This window comes from Calypte anna, chromosome 25 (assembly GCF_003957555.1).
Source record: "Calypte anna isolate BGI_N300 chromosome 25, bCalAnn1_v1.p, whole genome shotgun sequence".
NCBI classification, from domain to species: Eukaryota; Metazoa; Chordata; class Aves; order Apodiformes; family Trochilidae; genus Calypte; species Calypte anna.
In genome coordinates this window covers 1230578-1254443 of record NC_044270.1, presented here as the reverse complement: position 1 = coordinate 1254443, position 23866 = coordinate 1230578, and the positions used below count along the sequence as shown (strand labels likewise).

At 54.3% G+C, this 23866-nt stretch overlaps 2 protein-coding genes across 3 annotated transcripts; both read left to right on the top strand.

Annotated features, from left to right (window-relative positions):
• The first annotated feature begins 5879 nt into the window (after positions 1-5879).
• SLAMF1 (signaling lymphocytic activation molecule family member 1) lies at positions 5880-13992 on the top strand. The gene is made up of 7 exons (XM_030465100.1): positions 5880-5935; positions 9238-9560; positions 10616-10897; positions 11746-11853; positions 12480-12572; positions 13159-13276; positions 13792-13992. Exons 1-7 carry the CDS (start codon positions 5880-5882, stop codon positions 13970-13972), a joined length of 1161 nt encoding a protein of 386 aa, XP_030320960.1. The 3' UTR covers positions 13973-13992.
• Positions 13993-16157: 2165 nt separating this feature from the next.
• Positions 16158-22969, top strand: SLAMF6 (SLAM family member 6). 2 transcript variants are annotated; one of them, XM_030465102.1, is made up of 8 exons: positions 16158-16355; positions 18177-18476; positions 18580-18846; positions 20105-20206; positions 20337-20381; positions 21790-21842; positions 22014-22124; positions 22531-22969. In XM_030465102.1, the coding sequence occupies exons 1-8, from the start codon at positions 16277-16279 to the stop codon at positions 22582-22584; spliced, it is 1011 nt and encodes a 336-aa protein (XP_030320962.1). In that variant the 5' UTR covers positions 16158-16276; the 3' UTR covers positions 22585-22969. The 2 variants fall into 2 exon arrangements, with proteins under 2 accessions (XP_030320962.1, XP_030320961.1); XM_030465101.1 differs by having other exon boundaries at positions 20087-20206.
• The last annotated feature ends 897 nt before the right edge of the window (positions 22970-23866 follow it).

Sequence of the window (23866 nt, the reverse complement as noted above, 5' to 3'; positions counted from 1 at the left end):
CATTACTCAGGTGACCTTTTTGTCCCTCTGTAATCAGAAGCAGCCAGGCAGTCAGCTGCTCACTGTTCTCTCTTTTGGTCCTCCAGCACCAAGGTAAGGTGGGGCTTAATGGATGAGAGGTAATGGGGGAATTCTGATTGGACATAAGAAGTTAATTTTTCACCATGTGGACAGTAAAGGATTGGAAGGGTCTCAAGTGGGAGATTCTCCCCCCGTTGTAGAAAGTGTTAAGACAGCGAATGCATAGTGTTACATAGAGAGATGGACCAGATGCTCTTTGAGGGTGTCTTCCAACACGGCTGATTAAATGAATCTATGAAGTGAGAGAGAAAATGGAGAGGTTTTGGCAAAGATCAGAGGATCTCCCAGCTGCTGTGTTTCTACGCTCAGGGGCCAGTGGGAGTTCCGGGGGAGGAGAAGGATTCTAAATTTTTAACTTTCAGTTTGTCCCATTGCAGGAGACTCATTAAGAGTTCTTTGTTAAAAAGGAGGACCGACTTCCGGTAGCAAAGTGGCCGATTTCCGGTGACAAAATGCCCGACTTCCGGGGACTGATTTGTAGTTTTCTGCTGAAAAAGATGGCCGACTTCCGGTAACAAGATGGCCGACTTCTGGTAACAAGATGGCCGACTTCCGGGAACAAGATGGCCGACTTCCAGAGACTTGTTTGTAGTTTTCTGCTGAAAAGATGGCCGACTTCCGTTAACAAGATGGCCGACTTCTGGTAACAAGATGGCCGACTTCCATGGACTCATTTGTAGTTTCTCGCTAACAAGATGGCCGACTGCCGGTCAATGGTTTTGTATCTTCTTACGTTCAGTGCGTGGCAGTGCGCGTTGGGGTGTTCAACCCTGAGCACCCATCGCAGTGTTTGGGTTTTGGAGACAGCGCAGCCGACACGTAGGACCAATCCTAACCCTGTGAGTGAGGTGACAAGGGAAACGTGTGAGTTTGGAGAGGTGAACAGCAGGGTGATTGGGAACTGAGAGAGGAGGCTTCACAAAAGGTTTTGGATTTAGGATCCTCACAAATAGGAAGCTGAAGAGGAGGCAGCAGTGTGCCCAGGTGGCCAAGAAGGCCAATGGCATCCTGGGCTGGCTCAGGAACAGCGTGGCCAGCAGGTCCAGGGAAGGGATTCTGCCCCTGTGCTCAGCTCTGGGGAGGCCACAGCTTGAGTCCTGTGTCCAGTTCTGGGCCCCTCAGCTCAGGAAGGAGCTTGAGGTGCTGGAGCAGGTCCAGAGAAGAGCAAGGAGGCTGTGAAGGGATCCAGCAGAATTGCTGTGAGGAAGGGCTGAGGGAGCTGGGGGTGTTGAGGCTGGAGAAGAGGAGGCTCAGGGGAGACCTCATCACTCTCTCCAACTCCCTGAAAGGAGGTTGGGGCCAAGGGGGGGTTGGGCTCTTTTCCCAGGCAATACCTTTTCCCAGGTATTTTGTATTTTGTATTTTGTATTTTATTTTATATTCTATTTTATTTTATATTCTATTTTATTTTATATTCTATTTTATTTTATATGTTCCTTATCTTTTATATTATATTTTATATTTTACTTTATTTTTTCTTTTATTTTCCCAGCTCTTCCCACTCACCACCACCCTGGAGCAGCCTCCAGGAAGCCGGGATCAGAGCAAGCAGTGGATGGAGGAGGTTCCCTCCTACCTCCTTTCAGCACCAGATGTCAGCAAAGCCCTTTGGAAGCAAGAATCCCTTTTTGGTTCACTTTCTTTTGAACTTTCCAGGCTCTTTAGGACCTGGAAAAATGGGAAGAGCTCCTTTTGGAATGCTCCCAGCTGGGAGGAGGAGCTGATAAATAATCCAGCATTTCCTTAGGGAAGCATCTCCAGCATCTCCTGCTCCTCCAGGACCAGGACATCCCCACTGCCCCCTGGGGACAAACTCATCCTTGGGAGAGACTTGGGAGCAGAGCCTGGGATGGGATGGGATGAGTTGGGATGGAATGGGATGGAATGGGATGGGTTGGGATGGGATGGGATGAGTTGGGATGGGATGGGATGGGATGGGATGGAGGGGGATGAGGGGGAAGGGTTTCTTTTTCTCCCAGTATTTCAACCCAATATGAAGCTGGGATGGGATGAGTTGGGATGGGTTGGGATGGGATGGGTTGGGATGGGATGGGATGAGTTGGGATGGGATGGGATGGAAGGGGATGAGGGGGAAGGGTTTCTTTTTCTCCCAGTATTTCAACCCAATATTAAGCTGGGATGGGATGGGTTGGGATGAGTTGGGATGGGATGGAATGGAATGGGATGGGATGGGATGGGATGGGATGAGTTGGGATGGGATGGGATGGAGGGGGATGAGGGGGAAGGGTTTCTTTTTCTCCCAGTATTTCAACCCAATATGAAGCTGGGATGGGATGGGATGAGTTGGGATGGGATGGAATGGGATGGGATGGGTTGGGATGGGATGGGATGGAGGGGGATGAGGGGGAAGGGTTTCTTTTTCTCCCAGTATTTCAACCCAATATGAAGCTGGGAATTCCCTTGTTGGTGGCTCAGGAACCTCGGAAGTGAACCAGGTCAGAACCTCTGCAAAGCTCCAGCTCCACGTGTAGGGTTGGGAAGAGGTGGCTGTGGTCATTGGGGTCAGATCCCTGCCCTGGCCATGTCCCCAGAGATGTCCCCAAGATCTGAAGTTATCCCATGAGGATGAGCAGGCCTGGGATAAGGAGGTGGAAAAAAGTTGACTCCAAAGATCTTCCTGAAGGCAAGGCCAAGAGTTTTCCTTCAGGATTCAGGGGAGTTTGATGTGGGGAGGGAGCTACAGTGGTTCCCATCCCACCCGAATCCCAAAAGAGCTCCCTGTGAAACCAGTGTTAATTGGGATTGTTAACTGGGAGCTGCTGGGGAAAGGGGAGGGGGGGGAATGTCTGGCTGCCGTGATGAGGGAATTCCCAGGCCTCATCCTCTGCTTTTCAGGATGCACAGGGATGAGTTGGATCCAGGCAGAGGGATGGAGGTGGCGGGGGGGCTGTGACCTCCCTGAGTTTGGTGGGAAATGGTGAGGGCACGATGGAGGGAATGGAAAACCTGGAAAATCTTTGGTGCCAGTGGTGGGGGGTGAGGGGGGAAAGGGGAGATGCAAGAGGAGAGGTGGAGGGAGAAATTCTGTGTTGTGGGGGTGCTGAGCCCCTGGCCCAGGAGGGGCAACACCCAAAGGGTGTTGAGAGGACAAAAGGAAACTCAGAGAGAAGAGATTGAGGTTGGACATTGGGAGGAAATTCCTGAATTTGAGGCTGCTGAGCCCCTGGTCCAGGATGCCCAAGGAAGCTGTGGCTGCCCCATCCCTGGAATGTTGGAGCTTGGATGGGGCTTGGAGCCCCCTGGGCTGTGGGAGGGGTCCCTGCCCATGGGTTGGAACTAAATGATCTTTAAGATCCCTCCAACCCAACCCATTCCATGGTTTGAGGATTTCTCAGCCTCACAATGACACCCTGATTGCTGTGATTTTTTTTCCTCCCCCCCAAGTATTTACCCTCTTAGGGACCCTTTTGTCCCAGCACCCCACTGCCCACCCAGCACCCCCACTTTGGCCTCTGTGTCCAGGCACTGTGACAACTTGGAGGTTGGATGGGGCTTGGAGCCCCCTGGGCTGTGGGAGGGGTCCCTGCCCATGGCAGGGGGGGCACTGGGGGGGATTTAATGTTCCATGGAAACCATTCCCGGATTTTGTGACCTCAGCCCCTTTGCAGCCCCAACCCCCGGGATCTCCTCTCCTACTGAGCAGAACCATCTCTCTGGGGGCTGAGGGATCCATCACCTCCTGTTGGTGCCACACTCCGGCACGGGCGCTGTAATTTATGCTAATGAACTGGTTTTGCATATTTCAGATCATTTCCGACCCTCTGCAAGCGCCGATGCCAAATTTTGCTCCCTGCCGGGCAAGTTTCCTTCCGTCTCTCCCGGTTTCCATCAACACCAGGGACAACCCGACGGGTGCTCGGTGCCACCGAATCGGTACCAGTGACCCGGCCACATCCTGGCGTTGCCATTGGATGTCCCGACGGATGGAGACCGCTCGGGGATGGAATTAAACTGGGTCAGAGCCCAGCAGGTGCCACTCTTGTCCTTTGTTCCCGGCCCTGAGACGCCGGGGGTTGTTTGCTCCCATCCCCAACTCCCCCGCGTCCCTCAGCCTCTGCCGAACAAAAGTCCTGAAATGTCTCCTTTGAAGGAGGAATGCAGGCTGCAATTAAAATCCTTTGTTTTCCCAGGATGGAGGCTGCTGGGGCTGCAGCTCAGTGCTTTAGCATCAATAAATCCCAGAATGGGTTGGGTTGGAAGGGACCTCAAAGCCCCCCCAGTGCCCCCCCTGCCATGGGCAGGGACCCCTCCCACAGCCCAGGGGGCTCCAAGCCCCATCCAACCTCCAACATTGCCAGGGATGAGGCAGCCACAGCTTCTCCAGGAAACCTCTCCCAGGCTCTCCCCACCCTCATTTCTCCCCAAGATCTCCTCTCCATCTCCCCTCTTGCAGCTGGAAACCCTTCCCCTCATTCCATCCCTCCAGGCCCTTGTCTCAAGTCCCTCCCCAGCTTTCCTGGATCCCTTCAGGCACTGGAAGGTGCTCTAAGGTCTCCCCAGAACCTTCTCTTTTCTCTTCTCTTCTCTTCTCTTCTCTTCTCTTCTCTTCTCTTCTCTTCTCTTCTCTTCTCTTCTCTTCTCTTCTCTTCTCTTCTCTTCTCTTCTCTTCTCTTCTTTCTCCTCTCTTTCTCCTCTCTTTCTCCTCTCTTTCTCCTCTCTTTCTCCTCTCTCTCTCCTCTCTCTCTCCTCTCTCTCTCCTCTCCTCTCCTCTCCCTCTCCCTCTCCTCTCCCTCTCCTCTCCCTCTCCTCTCCCTCTCCTCTCCCTCTCCTCTCCTCTCCTCTCCTCCTCTCCCTCTCCTCTCCCTCTCCTCTCCCTATTTTCTCTCTTCTCTCCTCTGTTCTGGATGGTATTTGGGGGTAAGGACCGAAAAATACCCAGGAGGTTCAAAAGAGCTTTAATTAAAATGGAGGGAGCATCCAGTGGAGGGAGCTCCCTCATTTTCGGAGCACAAAGGAGCAGCCTTGCAGGATGCTGGGGTGGGTTAAATATAGATATATAATTGGGCTACAGGTTTGAGTTTTACCAAAAACCTTGAATAAACCACCCCCCAGGGGCTGCTCTCCAGTGTTGGTCAATAGGCCTCCAAAACTCCAAACAAATGGGGCTGGCAAAAAACTGTAAAGAGTGAAAAATGAAAAGTTTTGCTGGGCCCAACCCTCACATGGAACCCTACCAACAGCACCACCAGCAATCGGGCTACAGGTCTGAGTTTCACCAAAAACCTTGAATAAACCACACCTCGAGGGCTGCTCTCCAGTGTTGGTCAATAGGCCTCCAAAACTCCAAACAAATGGGGCTGGCAAAAAACTGTCAAGAGGGAAAAATGAAAAGTTTTGCTGAGCCCAACCCTCACATTTACCTCTTCCAACAGCACCACCAGCAATCGGGCTACAGGTCTGAGTTTCACCAAAAACCTTGAATAAACCACACCTCGAGGGCTGCTCTCCAGTGTTGGTCAATAGGCCTCTAAAACTCCAAACAAATGGGGCTGGCAAAAAACTGTAAAGAGTGAAAAATGAAACCTTTTGCTGGCCTTAACCCAGCCCTCTGAAACTCAGCCCGGAAATGCTTTGAATAAATTCCGCGGAAGGGGAAAAAAAAATTTTAAAATTAAAAAAAAAAAAAAAAAAAGGCAGAATTATTCAGCCAGAAACAGGAAACACATGGTCTGGGGTTGCTCCTCTGCTTTGGGTACACCTGCTCTTACAGCAGAAAGAAGTTTTTAGCAGAAGATAAGAACCAGCTCAGCAGCATCAGTGCTTTGGTGAAGCCAGACATGGGCTGTGGCTCCTGGCTCTGGCTCCTCGTCTCTCTTGGTCACATCTGGGGTATGTATGGGAATCCTGGATGAGAAATCCTTGGGACTGCTTTGGGGATTTTGGGGTGTTTGTTGGAGTCAGGCCAGAGGAAACCATGGAGAGGATCCAAGGGTTGGAGCCCCTCTGCTCCAGAGCCAGGAGGAGAGAGTTGGGGTGTTCAGGCTGAAGAAGAGAAGGTTCTGGGGAGACCTCAGAGCACCTTCCAGTGCCTGAAGGGATCCAGGAAAGCTGGGGAGGGACTTGGGACAAGGGCCTGGAGGGATGGGATGAGGGGGAAGGGTTTGGAGCTGCAAGAGGGGAGATGGAGAGGAGATCTTGGGCAGGGAGGGAGGGAGGGAGAAATTCTTTGGGGTGAGGGTGCTGAGCCCCAGGTCACCCCCAGAAGCTGTGGCTGCCCCATCCCTGGGAATGTTGGAGTTTGGATGGGGCTTGGAGCCCCCTGGGCTGTGGGAGGGGTTCCTGCCCATGGCAGGAGGTGACAATCCATTCTGTGATTCTCTAATTTTTGGGGGTTTTTTTTTGGTCAGGCATGAAGAAATGGTGAGCAGGGCAGGGGGTGCGGGGGCAGCTGGAGTAGAAATATTCCTGCTGGAGAGAAATGGCTCAAAAGTCTGAGCTGGGTGTGTGCTGCATCCCTAAGTCACTCCTCATCAGGCTGAGGGAGAAGAGAGGGAAAGATGAGGAGTGAGCAGATATGAGATGGATAAAGCCAAGCTGCACCACTGAAGGACTCTGCTGAGTACTTTAATGGGGTATTAAGAGCCCTGAGCAAATAATTCAGTGTCAGAGGGGAGCTGGAGGACGTGAGATGGAGGTTCTGTCTTGCTCTCTGTGACACAGAGGTGCCAGTGGGCTGGGTGGTGGTGTCCAAGCAATAAAAGTTGCTTAAAGCAACTGGAAAGGTCCTGGCTGTGGGACAGTGACTCTTTCCCAGGTGCCCTGAGCTCCTGGGCTGGCTGGTGATGGTCCATGGTGGCCTGAAGGAGTCAGATTCCCCCCCAGACCAGCTGGCTGGGGAGCAAGGAGCCTTTTCACCTGTGCTCCTGGGGTCTCCTCAGCCCCTCAGTGCTGCAAAATTGGTTTCAGTGTGCACCCAAAGGTGCACCTGTGGGTGAATTAGGGCCCCTCAGCAGAGCAAAGGGGGCTGGGATTCATCCTGGTTCTCCCCTTGGATGCTCTTTACCCAGTGCTGGTTCAGATCCTTCCCCCAGCTCTTCCATCTGAAAATGGTTTGAGGTGGATTGAGATCCCCCTTCCCATCCCTCCTCCTCCAACTTTGGTCCAGCTGAGTCATTTTCCCTGCAAAGCAGCTGCTCCTCGCTGGGCCAGAGGGGCTTTTCTGAGGGGATGGAAAAAGCCAAGGGCTTTGAGAAGGAGCCTGACCCCAGCGTGGTAAAAAAAAAAGTCCATGATGCTGAGAAAAAGAGAGAATCCAGGGGGGGAGAGGAAAAGCATCAGCAAAAAATGGGCTTGAGGAGTGGACAGGGGAGGTTCTGCAGGGCTGTTCAAGGTGGGGGGGATGTGGTCCTCATGGAGAGCCCAGAAACAGCAGCATTTCACACCACTGAGCAGGGGAAAATAAGTGGGGCTGGCAATCACTGGGTGGTTTTTACTGGAACTGTTTGTGTCACAGCAGAAGCAGATTTGGGGACGTGGGGGGTCCTCAGACTCACTCTGGGGTTTTTCCCTTTTTCTGCTTTTCTCCTCTGGGGCAAAAGTTCAGCCCAGTGGAAAGCAGTGGGTAGGAAACGTGGGGGTGACCCAGCATGGTCCTTTCCAGCAGCAGCCCTGATCTGACACCTCCCCCCACAGAAGTTTCCTACGACCCCAAAATTGTTTTCCCCGGGCAAATATGAATCATGCTGAAAAAGGTTTGGGGGGGAGGAGATCTTCCCGTGGGCTCCCCAGGAAATCCAGGTGGTTGAGATGGCCCAGGAGAATCTTGCAGCCCTCTTCTTCAGTGAGCTTTTCCAAGGAATGCACCTAGGACCAGCTTGACCAGGAGGAGGACAACCTGAGATTTACCCCTGAGGCTGCTCCTCTTGTGATTCTGACATGAAAAGTCCCCCCAGATGTTTCTGGAGCTGGTGGGAGGTGGGTGCCATGATATCCACCCAACTGAAACCTTTGGCTAAGAGCACCCAAGCGTTGCTTCCCTTTGGACTTCATCCAGAAACTTCTCCAGGCTGCTCCCACCTCTGCCAGCACCTGGTCCCAGGACCAGCATCCCCATCAGACCAGGATGTCAAGAACCTTCAGTCCTGCTCCAGGGGGTGATGATGTTTCCCTGGGGGATAGTTGGGTGTTTCTTCTGCCATCAGAAATCAGGAGGAGGCCATTGCATGGGGTATTGCCCAGCACAGGAGGCCTGGAGCTGGTGCAGATGAAGAACTGGCCACATCTTGAATCTTGGGGTCAGTTCTGGGACCCTCAGGACCAGAAGGACATTGAGGGGCTGGAACGTGTCCAGAGAAGGGAATGGAGCTGGGGAAGGGGCTGGAGAAATTGTGAGGAGCATCTGAGGGCCCTGTGGGTGCTGATCAGCCTCAGAGGAGTCTGAGGGGAGACCTTGTGGCTCTCTGCAACCCCCTGAGAGGAGGTTGGAGCCAGGGAGGGTCGGGCTCTGCTCCCAAGGAACAAGGGATGGGACAAGAGGAACTTTTGGCACACCTCAAGTTGTGCCAGGGGAGGTTTAGGTTGGAGCTGGGGAAGAATTTCTCCCTGGAAAGGGTTGTCAGGGCCTGGCCCAGGTCCCCATCATCCCTGGAGGGGTTTCAGAGCCTGGGGATGTGGGGATGAGGGACATGGGGTGGTGGGGACTGGGCAGGGATGGGGGAAGGGTTGGACCTGATGATCTGAAAGGGCTTTTCCAACCAGAACCACCTCACTCCAGAAAGGTCAGCACAGGGAGGAAGAGAAGAAGACAATACTCACCCTCTGGCTCCTGAGCTGAGCCCTTGATCAGCATCCTTTAGGGTCAAGGATGTGGGGCCAAGGGCTGGAGGTCCCTCCTTTGTTTCTGGGGCTGGTCCTGGGTGTTGGGCGTGGGGCAGAGGACACTGGGAGCCCTGGTGCACTTGGCATCTCTTCTTCTCCCTCCTGGTGTAGGATACAGTGGGCAAACCCAAGCCTGAGAAGGGGGTCAGGGAATCTCTTCCATTTATCTGACACAACTCAAGATCTCCCCAAGTCCACAGATTTTTAGGGTGGGCTCAACCCCAGCTCCATGGGTCCCCCTCCCTCCTCCAGCAGGTTCTGGGGGGAACCCAAACCCAATTCCTGCCTCCCTCAGCTCTTCTCTCCATTCCCAGGAAGGACCCACGGAGTGGGGGAGATGGTGCTGGGGACCTTAGGAAAAAGGACAATCTTGAGGGTCCCTCCTGAACTCCAGAACCTCACCGTGAGCTCTGGGGAAGCCGTCTGGAGACGGGACACAGAGGATCCAGGCAGCAAGGTGGTCCTCCTCAAATACCTGGATGGCCACTTCACCAACTACATGGAGGGATGGATTCGCTTCCACAAGGTGGATTTCTCCCTGGAGATCCTGAACACCACCCGGCGGGACAGGCAGTGCTACGAGTACATGGTCACCAAGGGGCCGGAGCAGAAGGTCTGGCAGATCCAGCTGGAGGTGTATGGTGAGAAAAATTGTTCAGGAGGAGCCTGTTGGGTGTCCCCAGGCTCTTGTGGTGGTGGGAGAAGGTCTGGGAGGTGGGTGGTGGTCAAAGATATTGAGGTGTCCCCCTCGCAGCCCTGGCTGGGTACCACCAGGAGCCTTTGGGTGCATGCAGCCCATATCTCTCTCCTGGTGACTGGTTCCTCTCCAGCTTCTTCACCAAAAGGCTTATCAAACACTGGTCCAGGCTTTCCCAGAGTGGTGGTGGAGTGACCATCCCTGGAGATGGTTGAAAGCCATGCAGATGGGGTGTTGGAGGACATGGCTGAGCTCTGGGCTTGGTAGGGTTGGGTCAGCGGCTGGACTCGAGGATCTGTCTGGATTCTGCCCCTGTATTCAGCTCTGGTGAGGCCACAGCTTGAGTCCTGTGTCCAGTTCTGGGCCCCTCAGCTCAGGAAGGAGATTGAGGTGCTGGAGCAGGTCCAGAGAAGAGCAAGGAGGCTGTGAAGGGATCCAGCAGAATTGCTGTGAGGAAGGGCTGAGGGAGCTGGGGGTGTTGAGGCTGGAGAAGAGGAGGCTCAGGGGAGACCTCATCACTCTCTGCAACTCCCTGAAAGGAGGTTGGAGCCAGGGGGGGGTTGGGCTCTTTTCCCAGGCAACTCTCAGCAAGACAAGAGGGCAGGGTCTCAAGTTGTGCCAGGGGAGGTTTAGGTTGGAGATGAGAAAGAATTTCCTTCTGGAGAGGGTGATCAGGCATTGGAATGGGCTGCCCAGGGAAGTAGTGGATTCTCCGTGTCTGGAGATCTTTCCAAAGAGCCTGGATGTGGCACTGAGTGCCATGGGCTGGGAACCACGGGGGGAGTGGATCAAGGGTTGGACTTGATGATCTCTGAGGTCCCTTCCAACCCAGCCCATTCTAGGATTCTATGATCCTCAACACCTTTTCCCACCAGAATCATTCTGTGGTTCTCAGATTCAATATCCCAGGCATTTAGGAATGGCTGACAGGATCCTCCAGGCAGGGCCAAGGTTTGCCTCCCTCCCAGACACAACCATTTGCCCTCTCCCTCTCTCCAGAGCCTGTGTCCAACCCCAGCATCCAACTCCTCAGACAGGACCTGACCAATGGCAGCTGCACCATCACCCTCAACTGCACAGCAGAGCAAGGGGACAACATCTCCTACACCTGGGGGACCCAAGACCCCAGCACCCTGGGGCTTTGCTCGGGCACTGGCAGCCTCCTGCACCTCTCTTACCCCCTGCAGAACAGGAGCATCTCCTGCCTTTGCAATGTCACCAACCCTGTCAGCAGCTGGCTTGTCACCTTCAACACCTCTGGGTGCAGCTCTGAGCAAGGGGGTGAGTCCAGAGCTGCCACCCTGGCTCTCTCCCACCACCTCCTGGGGTGGGATTTTTAATTGTATTTTATTTTTCAAATGCTTTCCAGGCCCCTCACTTCTTGCTTTCTTTCAGGCTTCTGTGTCACCTCCTGGGTGGCTCCCCCACCCTTCCTGTCAATGGCCTGATGGGGAGCTGTGGGTTCCGTGGGTCCCACGTGTCTCCCCACCCCCACGCTCACTGCACCCTCGTGCTAAAAGCTTGAGACTCTTTGGGGAGGGTAAAACCCTCCAGAGGCTCTGGGGGGAAAAAAGTCACCCTATATGTCCCTGGGTTTTTCTAACACTCCCTCATGACCTGGGGGACTTCTTTCTGGGGCTGGGGGATGTGGTGGCTTCCCCTTTCCCACCTCCCAAGGTGACCTGGGCTGAGAAAGTGTCCCCTTGGGAAAAGCAGCTGGGAGCCTTGCTTAGGAAAAGGAGATGAAATGGGATGCTCCAGAGGTTGTAGGGGGGGTTTCAAGCTTGGTTTTCACCCCTTGCCCCCCAAAATCCCAAAGCCACGGTGTCACCTCCATTATGGATGCAGAAGTGTGGCTCTGTCTCTGTCCCCCATGCAATGCAAAGCTCTTGAGACTTCTCAAAAGCCACCAGAGATATTTTTAGGGCTTTATCTGTCCCCGTTGTGGTCTTGGCTTTTTTCTGACTACAGGGGCAGCATTTCCTGCCCCTTGTTTCCTGTCCCACCACCACCACCGTCGGCAGCCCAAAAATGAAGTGATGATTTGAAGAAAGCTTTGAGCTGCTCAAGCTCAGGGTGACCCAAGGCTGACCAGTCAGTCACCTGCTGTCCTCTGTCCCCCATCCCAGGCAGTGCCAGGCTGAGGATGGAGCATCTGGTGCTGCTGGTGGCAGTGCCCATGGCAGCAGTGCTGCTCCTCACCATCCTTGTGGGTGCCCGTCGGGCCGTGCCCCTTGGTGAGTTGAGGTGTTGGGTGGGCTGAGGACCCAAAGGTGGCGTTGAACCTTGGGAGCTGATGGCCAGGGTGCAGCTGGGTGAAGGCAGAGGCACTGAGGTGGGGATGGGTGCAGCTTGGCCCTGGGGAACTGGAGGCACAGGGTGAGGCTGGCAAAGCACAGGGAGGTCCCTGCTCCTCTCAGAGCTCAGTGTCTTGGGTGACAGAGTTGTGGGTGTTCAGGCTGGTTCTCCAGAAGGTTCTGGGGAGACCTTAGAGAGATACCTTAGAGCATCTCCCAGTGCCTGAAGGGATCCAAGAAAGCTGGGGAGGGACTTGGGACAAGGGCCTGGAGGGATGGGATGAGGGGGAAGGGTTTGCAGCTGCAAGAGGGGAGATGGAGAGGAGATCTTGGGCAGGGACGGAGGGAGAAATTCTTTGGGGTGAGGGTGCTGAGCCCCAGGTCACCCCCAGAAGCTGTGGCTGCCCCATCCCTGGGAATGTTGGAGGTTGGATGGGGCTTGGAGCCCCCTGGGCTGTGGGAGGGGTCCCTGCCCATGGCAGGGGGGACACTGGATGAACTTTAAGGTTTCTTCCAACCCAAACCAGTCTGGGATTCATCCTATGATTTGCTCCCCCCTTCCCCAGCCCCAGCAACTGATCAGCTCAGCATCAGGACCCCCCAGCTGGCCCAGCAGAGCCCTGTGCACACCATCTACTCCCAAAGTCCAGAGGGTGCAGGTGAGCCAGGACCAGCACCACCTCGCCAGCACGGGGGAAAGGAAAGGTTCTTTAGTGATGAACCATTCCCATGGTGATGGACCCCAACCCCTTGCCGTGGGGGGGGGGAGAAGGAACATGGCCATGACCCTATTGGGGTTTCTTGGCTGAGGTCTTGGGTGCTGGCAGCCTTGTGATAGGCAACAGCACCCAAAAACCCACAGGGGTGGTTGCCTGGGTGCATCTTCCTTAGGCTGTGGGCCCCCTCTGGGATGGCGTTTGATGCTGGATGTCACACAGCTCCATGGGGCCTGAAACTGGGGGAGAGCAGGGAGTGGGGTATCCCTGGACCCCCCATGTCACTTATCCCTGTCCTTTCCAGGGGCTTTGCCTGCTTGCCATTCATTTAGGAATTGCTGGGGAGAAGCTGCAGCTTCCCCAGCACCCCAGGGTGGGGCTTGGGGAGCAGGACCCTGGGTTTTATCATCCCCCCCCCTCCCAGAACCCTGCCTCATTGCAAACTGGGGAGGAACTGGTTGGTCTATGGAGGGTGGGACAGACCTTCATGGTGACCTCCTGCCACTCCTCATCCCTGATCTCCACACAGAAGCCAAAAGGGATCCCTACCACTCAGCACCCATCCTGCACCCCCATCTTACACTCCAGCCTCTGGGCCAGTCCCTGGAACACAGCCCCCAGCACTGGACACGTTCCCCCAGCCACAGGTAACAAGGGGAGGAGGGGGCTGCTGGGAGGTCCTTACCACAACTTGGCATTCAATCTGGGGAGACCTGAGAGCACCTTCCAATCCCTGAATTGACCTTCAGATACCTCCAGGAGGCACCTCCAAGACCTGGAGGGGTTTTAGGGAAGCTGGGAAGGGACTTGGGACAAGGGTCTGGAGGGATGGGCATGAGGGGGAAGGGTTTCCAGCTGCAAGAGGGGAGATGGAGAGGAGATCTTGGGCAGGGACGGAGGGAGAAATTTCTTTGGGGTGAGGGTGCTGAGCCCCAGGTCACCCCCAGAAAGCTGTGGCTGCCCCATCCCTGGGAATGTTGGAGGTTGGATGGGGCTTGGAAGCCCCCTGGGCTGTGGGGAGGGGTCCCTGCCCATGGCAGGGGTGGAATGGATGAATGTATGGTTCCTGTCCAACCCAAACCAGGCTGGATTCCAGCCCACATTCCTCCCCATATGCTGGCCACCTCATCAAACCCCTTTTCTTCCCTGCTCTTCCCTGCAGAGCCCCAGCAAGGAGCCCAGCACAGTTGTATGGCCAGTGTGATGCTGCCCAAGGCCTGAACCTCTCCAGGCATTCAGCTCAGCTTCTGCTCCCCAACATCCACCTTTCCCAGCTGGAGAAAAAACCCCACTGCACCCTTAGGGAACGGGGACAAAACCTTTCTGACCTGCACAAGAGCTGAGCTGGGGCTGCAACGTTTGCATACAGAGATGAGGGATGTGGAGGAGAAGAGGGATGGTGGAGGAGATGAAGGAATGGTGGAGGAGATGAGGGATCATGGAGGAGATGAGGGATGAGTGGAGGAGAAGAAGGATGGTGGAGGAGATGAGGGATGATTGGAGGAGAAGAGGGATCATGGAGGAGAAGAAGGATGGTGGAGTAAAGAGCAGAGCTGAAGCAAAAGCAGGAAAACTCCCCAGCCTGGGTCTGAGGGTGGTTGGTGAGATGCAGAAGCACCCCAGAGAGGGCATCACCCTTCAGTCAGGCACAAAACTGGAGCCTGGAAGGGGAAGACTCAGCCCATCAGCAGTGGTTGGAGCAGGTTTGGACTCCAACCTCCCCCCCCTGCTCTGGGGGTTTTTCATCCCACTCCCCTCCTTGTCTGGCCCATGCCTTAAATAGAAGGAGCCCCTTGGGTGGGTTGGCAGCTGGTGACACCAGGGGGAGCAGTTGATGTGGCTTCAAACAGGCATGAAGGAAATCAGAAAAGAGGGCTTTATTATTATTATTATTATTACTGATTTCTGTTTCCCAGCTGGTTCTGAAACGAGCGAATTTCAGCTTCAAGAACTTGAAGAACCTTTGCTGGTGCCAACCCCAACCCCACTGTCTGGGGGAGAACCCACATCCCACCCCATCCATCCAGTCACCATCCATCCAAACCCCACTGCTGGCAACAGGGATGGAGTTGGCAGCTGAATTCGATTTGAAGATGAATTTTAACCCATAGGTGGAGGCAGACCTGGCTGTGGCCCAACCAACTCCTTCCTGCAGCAACTTCCCCGTGGAAAAACTTGAGTGGGGGATGCTGGGAGTGGTCTGGGAAAAGGGAAAGGGCTGCAAACTTCTTCCAAACTCTTCTTCGAGTTCGAGCTCTTTTTTAATCCCAACAACAGGTCTTGTGCCTCTGCAAAGGGGGGAAATTAAAAGAAAATGGTGAATAAAACCTTCGGGGCAGATTGGTGGCAGGAGCTGGTCAGACTTTGGGGTGGGAAGGGGGGAGAGAAATCTGTCCTGCACCTCCCAAGCTTCCTTCTTCCACTAGGACAGCAAATCAGCTGACTGCTTCAGCCCCTTCCCCCTCGAGCAGGGCGGGACAAGATCACCCTGGTCTTGGTGCCTTGATAACTGGGAGAAAAAACCCCAAATTCTGTGTCTGGTGCTGCCCGTGCTGGTCCTTGCAGAAGGATGGTGGACACCCTGCCATGTGTCACACCCCCAAGGGGACATCAGCTGCTCCAGAGAGGGGGAATCCATTAGAGGGAGTAATCCTGAAGTCACCATTGCAGAGGAGCTCTGAGCCCTGGGGCCAAAGGGCCAAGGGGGTCACAGGGTGCGCTCATCCTTCAGGAGGGCTTTTTGTGCCTCTCATCTCCCCCTGCTCAGGATATTGGCAAAAGAGAGGAGATTTTTCTTGTGTTTTCTTTAGAGCTGAACCATCTTGGGGCTTTGGAACTGAGCAAGAGCACCCAAAGCTGCTGTAACCCCTCTCCCAGCAGAATCCCCCACCCTTCACTTGTCTGGCTTGGAGGAACCAGGGTTATTTCAAAACCCAAACATCCCCACTTGGGCCAGAACCCTTCCCCCCTCCCTCTCCCCTCCCCCTCGAATTTCAGTCTGATGCTGGTGTCACACCATTTCCCAGAATAATCTGAAATAGGGAAGTGGCTGATTCCCTGCAGCTCTCATTCCATGGGGGGTGGGATGGACCCTGAGAGACCCAATGGGAGAGCTTGGATCTTGGAATTCCCTCATGGATGATGTCTGGTGACACCAGCCCATGGCAATCAGCACATGTTCTGGGGAACCAGGTGGTTTGTAAGGTCCCTTCCAACCCAAAACCATTCCAGGATCCTCCCTATGGACGCTGCTGGAGGGGCCCTTGCTCTGGCAGCACTTGATGGTTCAAAGTCTCTCCCAACTTGCTGTGATTTCTGGGACTCAGACACCTCTCTTTAGGGCTGGTTCCTCTAGAGGACCTGGAACACTTGTCACACGTGGCTCCTATGACTCCATTTTGCCAGCCACCGGGGTTTTGGTTTTGTTTTTTGTATGTTTGGTTTTGGTTTTTTGGGTTTTTTTTTCCGTTTTTCGGTTCAAGTTTTCATTGCGTACAAGGAAACATTTTTCCTCCTCCTCATTCCCCTGCTGTCACCAACTGCTGGATGCAGCTCACGGCCATCTCCATCTCAGGGGGAGGAAGAGAAGCAGCACCCAACAGCACCCCACAGCTTCCTCTCACCACCAGTACCTCTGCAGACACTGGATGGGGAGGATCCTTTTCTGCACACCCATGGTTTTGTTCTGCTCCCTGCCTCTCACCCTCCTCCTCCTCCACCCAGGCAGTAAGTGCAAGATGCTCTTTTTTTTATCCTTGGACCCCACCAGGAGAGTGGTTTAGGGAGAGCTGGAAGAGCCAGGGCTGGGATGTGGGGTGGGGAAGGTTGCAGCTCTCCAGGGATGTTGGGCAAAGCAGAGGGAAAGATGCCCAGCAGGACCCTGTGGTGGGTGGGATGGCATCCATCCCCTCCCCAAACCACTCTTGGGATTCTCTGGGGATCCTTGACTTGGTTTTGTCACCTGGGGACATTGGAGAGGGGAGGTGAGGGTCTTCATTTCCATGTCCCTCCCTCTCTCATCTGGTCCCTTTCTGGCTGCATTTTTGGCAGAGCTGCTGCCACATCTGGACCAGCTTCTGGGTTTGTCCTTCTGCTCTGTGTCCTGGGCCTGTTCCCTTGGCTCAGGCTCTGTTCTCTCAGGTTTTCTCTGCTCCCGTGGTTTCCTTGGGGGAAAAGGAAAGCCCAGGAGGATTCCCCTGGTGTGAAGGAAACTCTTTTGGAGCAGAAAACCCTTTCTGCCTCTATTCAAGCAGGGAAGATGAGCAGAGGTTCCCAGCCCCCTCATTTGCAGCTTCAGCAGTGTTTCCTCTTCAAGTTTATCTTCCAGACCATTTTTTCCTTCCATGGGGGCAGGGATGCCTGTTGTTTGTAGATGTCCTCACAGAGGCCCCAGCAATGCAGACCCAGGAGCAGTTCCCTTCTGATGAACCGGGGTTGAACCCTCCCCACCCAGCCCAGAGAGGGCAGCGCCGTTTTATTTACTGATTTTTAATATTTTTTTTTAAAATGAGAAGTAGACAAAACAGGAAATTATTTTCCTGCTTCTCAGAAGAAGGGAGAAGCAGCTGCAAGTTTGGGGAAGACCCAAAACTGGACAGGGGGCTGAGCAACCCCTCTGGTGGGAGGTGTCCCAACCCATACGAGGGGACTTGGAACTCAATGACCTTTAAGGTCCTTTCTCACCCAAACCATTCTGTGAACAGGAAACATATTTTCTTGCTGCTGGTGGAGCTGAACTTGAGTTTTGGCAATGGAAAGGACCCTGTGCGACCTCTCTGAGTTTCTGCAAACTCCTCCTTCCAGTTTCATGGGGCACCTCCAGGTGCTCTCCCTTGCCCTCCCCTTCTCTCTTTCTGGGGAAAGAGCTGCAGGGGAACCTGGTGCCACTTTCTTGATGAGTTCTTGGGGATCTGAAAGCTCAGGGAGCTGAGGAGTTTATTTTCAATAAAAAAAGAATCCCTTAATCCCTGCAATCCTCCCATGAGAGGAGGATTCATCCTGCCCATGCCCATCTTTGGCCCAGTCTTTTTAGGAGAGGCTTTAGGGGCAGGACAAGGGGTGATGGTTTTAAACTAAAGAAAAAGGAGATTTAGACTGGATCTAAAGAAGAATTTTTGTTGATTTGAGGTGGGGATTAAACTGCTCCATATTGCCCAGAGAGGTAGGAGATTCCCCAGCCCTGATGCCATCCAAGGCCAGGATGAACCTGATTTAGGGGTCCCTGCCCATGGGGGGATGAGCTTTAAAGGTCCCTTCAGTCCAAACCATTCCATAATTCTGTGACTTTACCCATAGCTGAGCCAAGGTGCTGGCAGTGATACCACAGGGGGTTTCTGCATCACACAGAGCCACAGAATCCTTCTGCTTGGAGAAGACCTTGGAGCCCAACCATGAACCTCTTTGGCTGTCTAGTCACAATGGCCTCTTCTTTATGGCCAACCACTGCTCCCCACCAGCCAAAAACCATTCCCCCCACTGCCTTCTCCAGCCCCCAGGTCCATTCCATTCCTTGGACATCCTCCCTTAGCTCAGCTTCTCTCTCCCCAGCATGCACCAAAGATGTGACAGAGGTGCCCGGGGCTGTGGGCAAGTCTGTCACCTTCTCCCTCCCGAGTCTGAATGGAGAAAATACAGCCTGGAGCTTTCACAATGAAGTCATAGTGACTGTGAAGTCTGGAAATCCTCCTGAAGACACACTTTTTGATGAGAGGTACAAGTCACGTTTGACCTTCCCCCAGAATGGCAGCGCCCTCACCATTGCCCAGCTGAGGATGGAAGACTCTGGTACCTACACTGCAAAGATCTCAGGGGTAAAAAGCCTCTACAGCTTCCTCCTGCATGTCTACAGTAGGTGCCTTTTAGTGCTGGCAGGTTGTTTTGGTTTGTTTTTTTAATACTTTGTGCTAAATGGGGGGATCAGGGGGTTTCTGACCTTGCTCCCACCCCGTAGGGGAGCTGGAGGAGCCCAGGGTGACCTGCAAGGTGGAGAACTGCTCATCCAACACCTGCATCTACACCTTGCACTGCACTGCGGAGGCCTCTGGCTCTGGCAACATCTCCTATGGCTGGAGCACGGGGAATGAGCTGTGGGGAGAGGGCCCCGAGGTGCTGGTGGAAGCCTCAGCCCTGGAGAAGCTCCCAGTGCTCACATGCAGAGCACAAAACCCCATCAGCACCCACAACATCACTGTCACCTCCCCCGCTGCCCTCTGCACAGGTACCACTGGGGGGAAGAGGGGATGGGGGGTGATGGGGCTCATCCTGCTCCCACGGCTCCTGAGAGAGCCCCAGACCCCCCCACAACCCTCCTGACAACCAGCAGGGACACAACCTCTCTCCCTCTTCTTCCTCCCCCCTCCCTCTTCTCTCTCCTCTCTCCTTTTTCTCTCTCCTCTCCCTCTTCTCTCTCTTCTCTCCCTTTTCTCTCTCCCCTTTCTCTTTTCTCTCCCCTCTTCTCTCTCCTTTTTCTCTCTCCTCTCCCTCTTCTCTCCCTTTTCTCTCTCCCCTTTCTCTTTTCTCTCCTCTCTCCCTTTTCTCTCCTCTTCCCTTTTCTCTCTCCCTCTTCTCTCTCCCCTCTCCCTCTTCTCTTTCCCTTCCCTTTTCTCTCTCCTCTCTCCCTTTCCTCTCTCCTCTCCATGCTGCCAGAATCCACAACCCACCCACCTCCCACTCACCCCAGCACCCTGCCCGTGCTCAGCCTTGCTCTGAAGTGTCTGAGGGTGTCTGAGTCAGCTAAAAGCATCCCCCCAACCCACCCTGACCCCCCCTCCGACCCCCCATGCCTGAGGTGGGGGGAGATGGGGAGCCTGAGACCACCCATCCCCTCCCTGCCCCACTCCTGGGGTTTGCTGGGCACTTGGGGTTTGCACTTGACAGCCCTGGGCTGGTTTTGTCACCAGGGAAAATAGGAGAGGGGAGGTGGGGGTCTTCATTTCCAGGTTTCCTCACCCCCCCCCATCAAAAAAAAAAAAAAAACAAAACAAAAACCAAACCAAAAAACCTCCCAGCCTGGGTCTGGAGCTCTTTCCTGGGTGAGGGGCATCCCAAATCCATCAGTGCAACCAAGAGACAGAGCCAAGGACAGGCAGGAGGTGGGAGGGTGGATCCTTCTATACCTGCTGACCCACAGGACCCCAAAAACCCACTCAGAAGGTCCCTGGATCCCAAAGGGCCATCAGTGGGGATAGTCATGGCCATGGAGGGGGTGGGGTGGATGTTTTCCAGCTGCTCCTCCTCATGCAGCATCATCATCTTCATAGAATCATAGAATCATAGAATAGGCTGGGTTGGAAGGGACCTCAGAGATCATCAAGTCCAATCTTCTTTCCATGGCAGACCCTGGTATGGTGAAATAAGGGGGGAGAGGGGGTGTGTGTCCCCCTGTGAAGGGCTGGGGGGTAGAGCTGTGCCTGTGCCCCCCACCCAGCCCATTCTGAAGTGAGGAATTTCATTACCAGATCTTCTTCTCCTTCAAGGCACCAACTCCAGAGGTCAGGTTGGGCTGGTGGCCGTGTTGGTGGTGGGAGCCATAGTGATTTTAGTGCTGGGTTTCCTTGCCATCTACTACAAGTTCAAAGGTGAGCTGCTTCCCCTGCCCCAACAACCCCTGCAGGAGGTGGGACAGAGCCAGCCCCAGGTGCTGGGGGTGCTGCAGATGTGGCTTTGGTGGCCACTGCTGATGTCACCCTCCCTTGTCACCTCCCCCAGGCTGGAGGATCTTCCCTTTGCCTGCAGCCAAGGCTCCGAGCACAGGTAGGACCTTGGGGCTCCCCCAGGCATCTCCCTGCCTCCTTTTTTTCTTTTTCTTTTTTTTTTTTTTTTTTTTTTTTTGTGGTGGGAACAACCTGGTTGCCTTTAAGATCTGGAGGAAAATCACCCAATGTCATGGTTTGGTCCTGGTAAATCACCTCCTGAGACCCCTGCATCTCCCGATGTCCCCACCCATGGAAGCAAGCAAAGGGACAATCCCAGGGGACACCGTGGTGGCCATTGTGTCCCCCAGCCTCTTGCTGGCAAACATCATCCAGAAGGAGCCAGGAACACAGCTGTGGGAGGAAAGGAGGAGCCCAGCTGTGGGATCATCAGAGCAAGAGGGATTTGGGAAGAGAGAACTGGGGTGATGGAGATGAGCAACGAGGGGTTGTGGGCTCCATGGAGAACCCCACGGAGCTCAAGCTGATGCTTCTGGAGCCAGAGATCAGAAGCTCCTGGGAGAGGTGGGGAGGATGATGGAGGCTGCAGGGACTGAAGAAGACCCTTGGCATGGCCTCTGGGTCAGCTCCACAGGGCTCAGGGGGTGAGTCCAGCCAAAAAAAAAACCAAAAAGCCATCAAAAGCCATCAGGAGACCATCAGAAGACCTGAGCCATTCCCATCTCCTCTCCCTGATATTCAGGGACATTTTGTGGTGGGACACAAGGTGCTCATCACTGCTCCAACCCAGACAATGCCCAGTAGGGATCTCACAGAGTTGCTATTTTTTCTTTTTCCATGCTTTTTTTGTTTTTTTTTGGTTGTTTCCATGAGCTGCAATAAAACTGACACCAATGGGGGATTCCTGCTTTGTGTTTTGCATCTGCCTTGCCTCAAGACCCAACCAGAACCAGGACCCCCTGCTCCTCCCAGCTGATAATTTGGATCCATCTCTTCCATCTGGACCTCTGGGCAAAGCCTTCTCCTCCCAAATCATTCCTCTCTGATGGAGTCTCCAGGGCTGCTCCTCTGTGGGGCTGGAGCACTGAAACTGTCACCCCGAAAAATGGGATTGCAAAGGATTGAACACCCCCAGACATCTACTCTCTTTTTCAAAGAGGAAGCTGCTGTTAGATGGTGATTATGGATGAAGGAAAAACGTGTGTCACCCTCCACAAGCTGCTGGGGATCTCATATTTCAATAACAACCAAGTTTGATGCTCCACTAACAAGCCCCTGAGATGAAAAAACCCACCCTGGTCCTGCAGCAACGAGGGCAGGAGGGATGAGGGGGATGAGAAGTGATGCTCATCTCCACCCAGCCCCATCACAAACACCTCCAGAGGGAGCTGAGGATTTGAGGATTCCCTTCAGCCCTTGGCCAGGAGCATCCTGGTGGCACCATGGGTCATCCAAAGGGATCCAACTCCTGCTCCTTTCCTGACCCTCCTGCTTCTTTCTCCTTGCAGAGGCTGGAGCAGATTACTCAACAGTTTATGCTGAAGTTGGCCCTTCCCAGCAGGTGAGTTCCTCCAGGATCATCCCCAGCTTCCCAGCACATGGCTGCAGAGCCAGGAGTGGGACAGGGACCTTCCTGCGTGTCCTGATGCATCACCAGGAGCTCTGTTCCCAGCTCCCCTACCTTTAAAGGTCCTTTTGCCAGCTCCAAACCCAGGAAATCCTTTTTCCCCAGCTGCACCTGCAGGGTGCCTCTCGTGCACAGCAAGATGATCCAAAAAAGATGCCAAACCTTGATGTGGAACCCTCCAAAACCATCTATTTCACTGTCCAGGCTGTAGCCCAGGTGAGTTGATACCTGTGATCTCCTTGGAGGGACTCCAGCATCAAGCAAGGAGATGGACAAAGCCCCAGGAAGAGAAATATGACCCCTGGAGTCAGGGGCATGGACAGAGAGGGTCTTCCTGGGGCTTTTTGGGGGTCTAGAGCTTCAAAGCCAAGACTCTGGGTACCCCCTTGACTTTGATGAGCTTTCATCCCTTTGCAACAGGCCAAGAGGAAATGGTCTCAGGTTGCATGGGGGAAGTTTAAACTGGATATTAGGAGAAAATTCTTCCTTGGAAGGGTTAAATACTGGTCCAGGCTGCCAGGGGAGGAGGTGGTTGAGTCCCTCCCCATCCCTGGAGGGGTTTCAGTAGATGAGGGCCATGGTTTCGTGGTGGACTTGGTAAGAGCTGGGTTGTGAATTGCAGACAGATGATGAGAAGATGAGCAAAGGGCTGCTGGGCTGCCAAGACCAGGATTAAAAAAGCCTCAACTCACTGGAGCAGAGCCCATGGCACAGCCTGACCACAGCTCCATCACATCCAGCCAGCCTGGTGGTGCTTTCCTCAGCCCTGCCTGCAGCATCCCCACCACCCAGCCCTTCCCATCACTGTGCCCTCCAGTTTCCCACCAGGCCACCCACACCAGAGTTCCACGAGCTGGCCCAGGAGCTCTGCCCATGGGTTGGCATCTGCCTGGGCTTTGGGCTCCTCCTTTCTGCCCTCTCCAAGCAGACACAAAGCAGAACTGGGGCTGCAAAGCAGGGACCTGAGCCTCAGGACTGGCCCTGCAGCATCTGATGGTGAGGAGCATCAGGAGGAAAGGACTGAGAAGACTTGAGGAGCCTCTTAAAGCCTCTTTGAATCAGACTTTTTTTTTTTTTTTCCTTATTTTTGAACTTGGGCAGCACTTTTGCTCCTTCAGTCGGCTGCTAAATCGAGAGAAATAAAAATAAATAATTAAAAAAAAGCAGAAAGAACCACACTTTGCCCCAACACACACACAGGCTATTGAAACTCTGAAATTTCTCCTCCTGGGTCTGCCAGACCCCTCCTAAGCCCCCAGCATCTCCTGGTGCTGTGAACCAGGAGCTTGAGGCCTCCTGAGATGCTGCAAGTTGGGAAGCAGGAGATGATCCGGGCTCGGGGGGAATTCAAGGGAAGGAAGGTGACATCTTGCCTTGGGCTCTCTGCTCGTTTGATGTCTTTCTAGAGGAGGTTTTGGAGGAGGAGGAGGAGGAGGAGGGGAGGAGGAGGAGGAGGAGGAGGAGGAGGAGGAGGAGGAGGAGGAGGAGGAGGAGGAGGAGGAGGAGGAGGAGGAGGAGGAGGAGGAGGGAGGAGGAGGAGGAGGAGGAGGAGGGAGGAGGAGGAGGAGGAGGAGGAGGAGGAGGAGGAGGGAGGAGGAGGAGGAAGAGCAGGAGAAGGAGGAGGAGGTGGAGGAGGAGGAGGAGGAGAAGGATGAGCTCTCCCAGCCCTGCCCCACGCTGGGGATGCTGCTCATGGAGCCATCCCAGCGGGATGCTCATCCTAGGCTGGGAATTCCAGCAGCCTGACTTCCCAGGCAGGAGGGAGGACACAAAACACATCCCAACCTTCCCTGCTCCTCAAACCCCCCCCAAAACCAGCAACCAGGGCAGGGCCAACCCCACGGGGCTGTCAGACAGGGGGATGTGCTCAGGAGCCTCTGCCTGTGGCCTCCCCCTCTTATTTTGTCAGAGAGGGTCGGAAATTATTCAGGGCCTTAAGCCCAGCTTGCTTTGAAGTG

Bases quoted from the DNA above. Each gene is read 5' to 3' on its own strand.
- SLAMF1 (XM_030465100.1), top strand. From the start codon at position 5,880: ATGGGCTGTGGCTCCTGGCTCTGGCTCCTCGTCTCTCTTGGTCACATC. The intron at 5,936-9,237 runs GTATGGGAATCC...ATTCCCAGGAAG, and splicing joins CTTGGTCACATCTGGGGTAT to GACCCACGGAGTGGGGGAGA. The intron at 12,573-13,158 runs GTGAGCCAGGAC...ATCTCCACACAG, and splicing joins CCAAAGTCCAGAGGGTGCAG to AAGCCAAAAGGGATCCCTAC.
- SLAMF6 (XM_030465101.1), top strand. From the start codon at position 16,277: ATGGGGAGGATCCTTTTCTGCACACCCATGGTTTTGTTCTGCTCCCTG. The intron at 18,477-18,579 runs GTAGGTGCCTTT...CCCACCCCGTAG, and splicing joins CTTCCTCCTGCATGTCTACA to GGGAGCTGGAGGAGCCCAGG. The intron at 20,207-20,336 runs GTGAGCTGCTTC...CACCTCCCCCAG, and splicing joins CATCTACTACAAGTTCAAAG to GCTGGAGGATCTTCCCTTTG.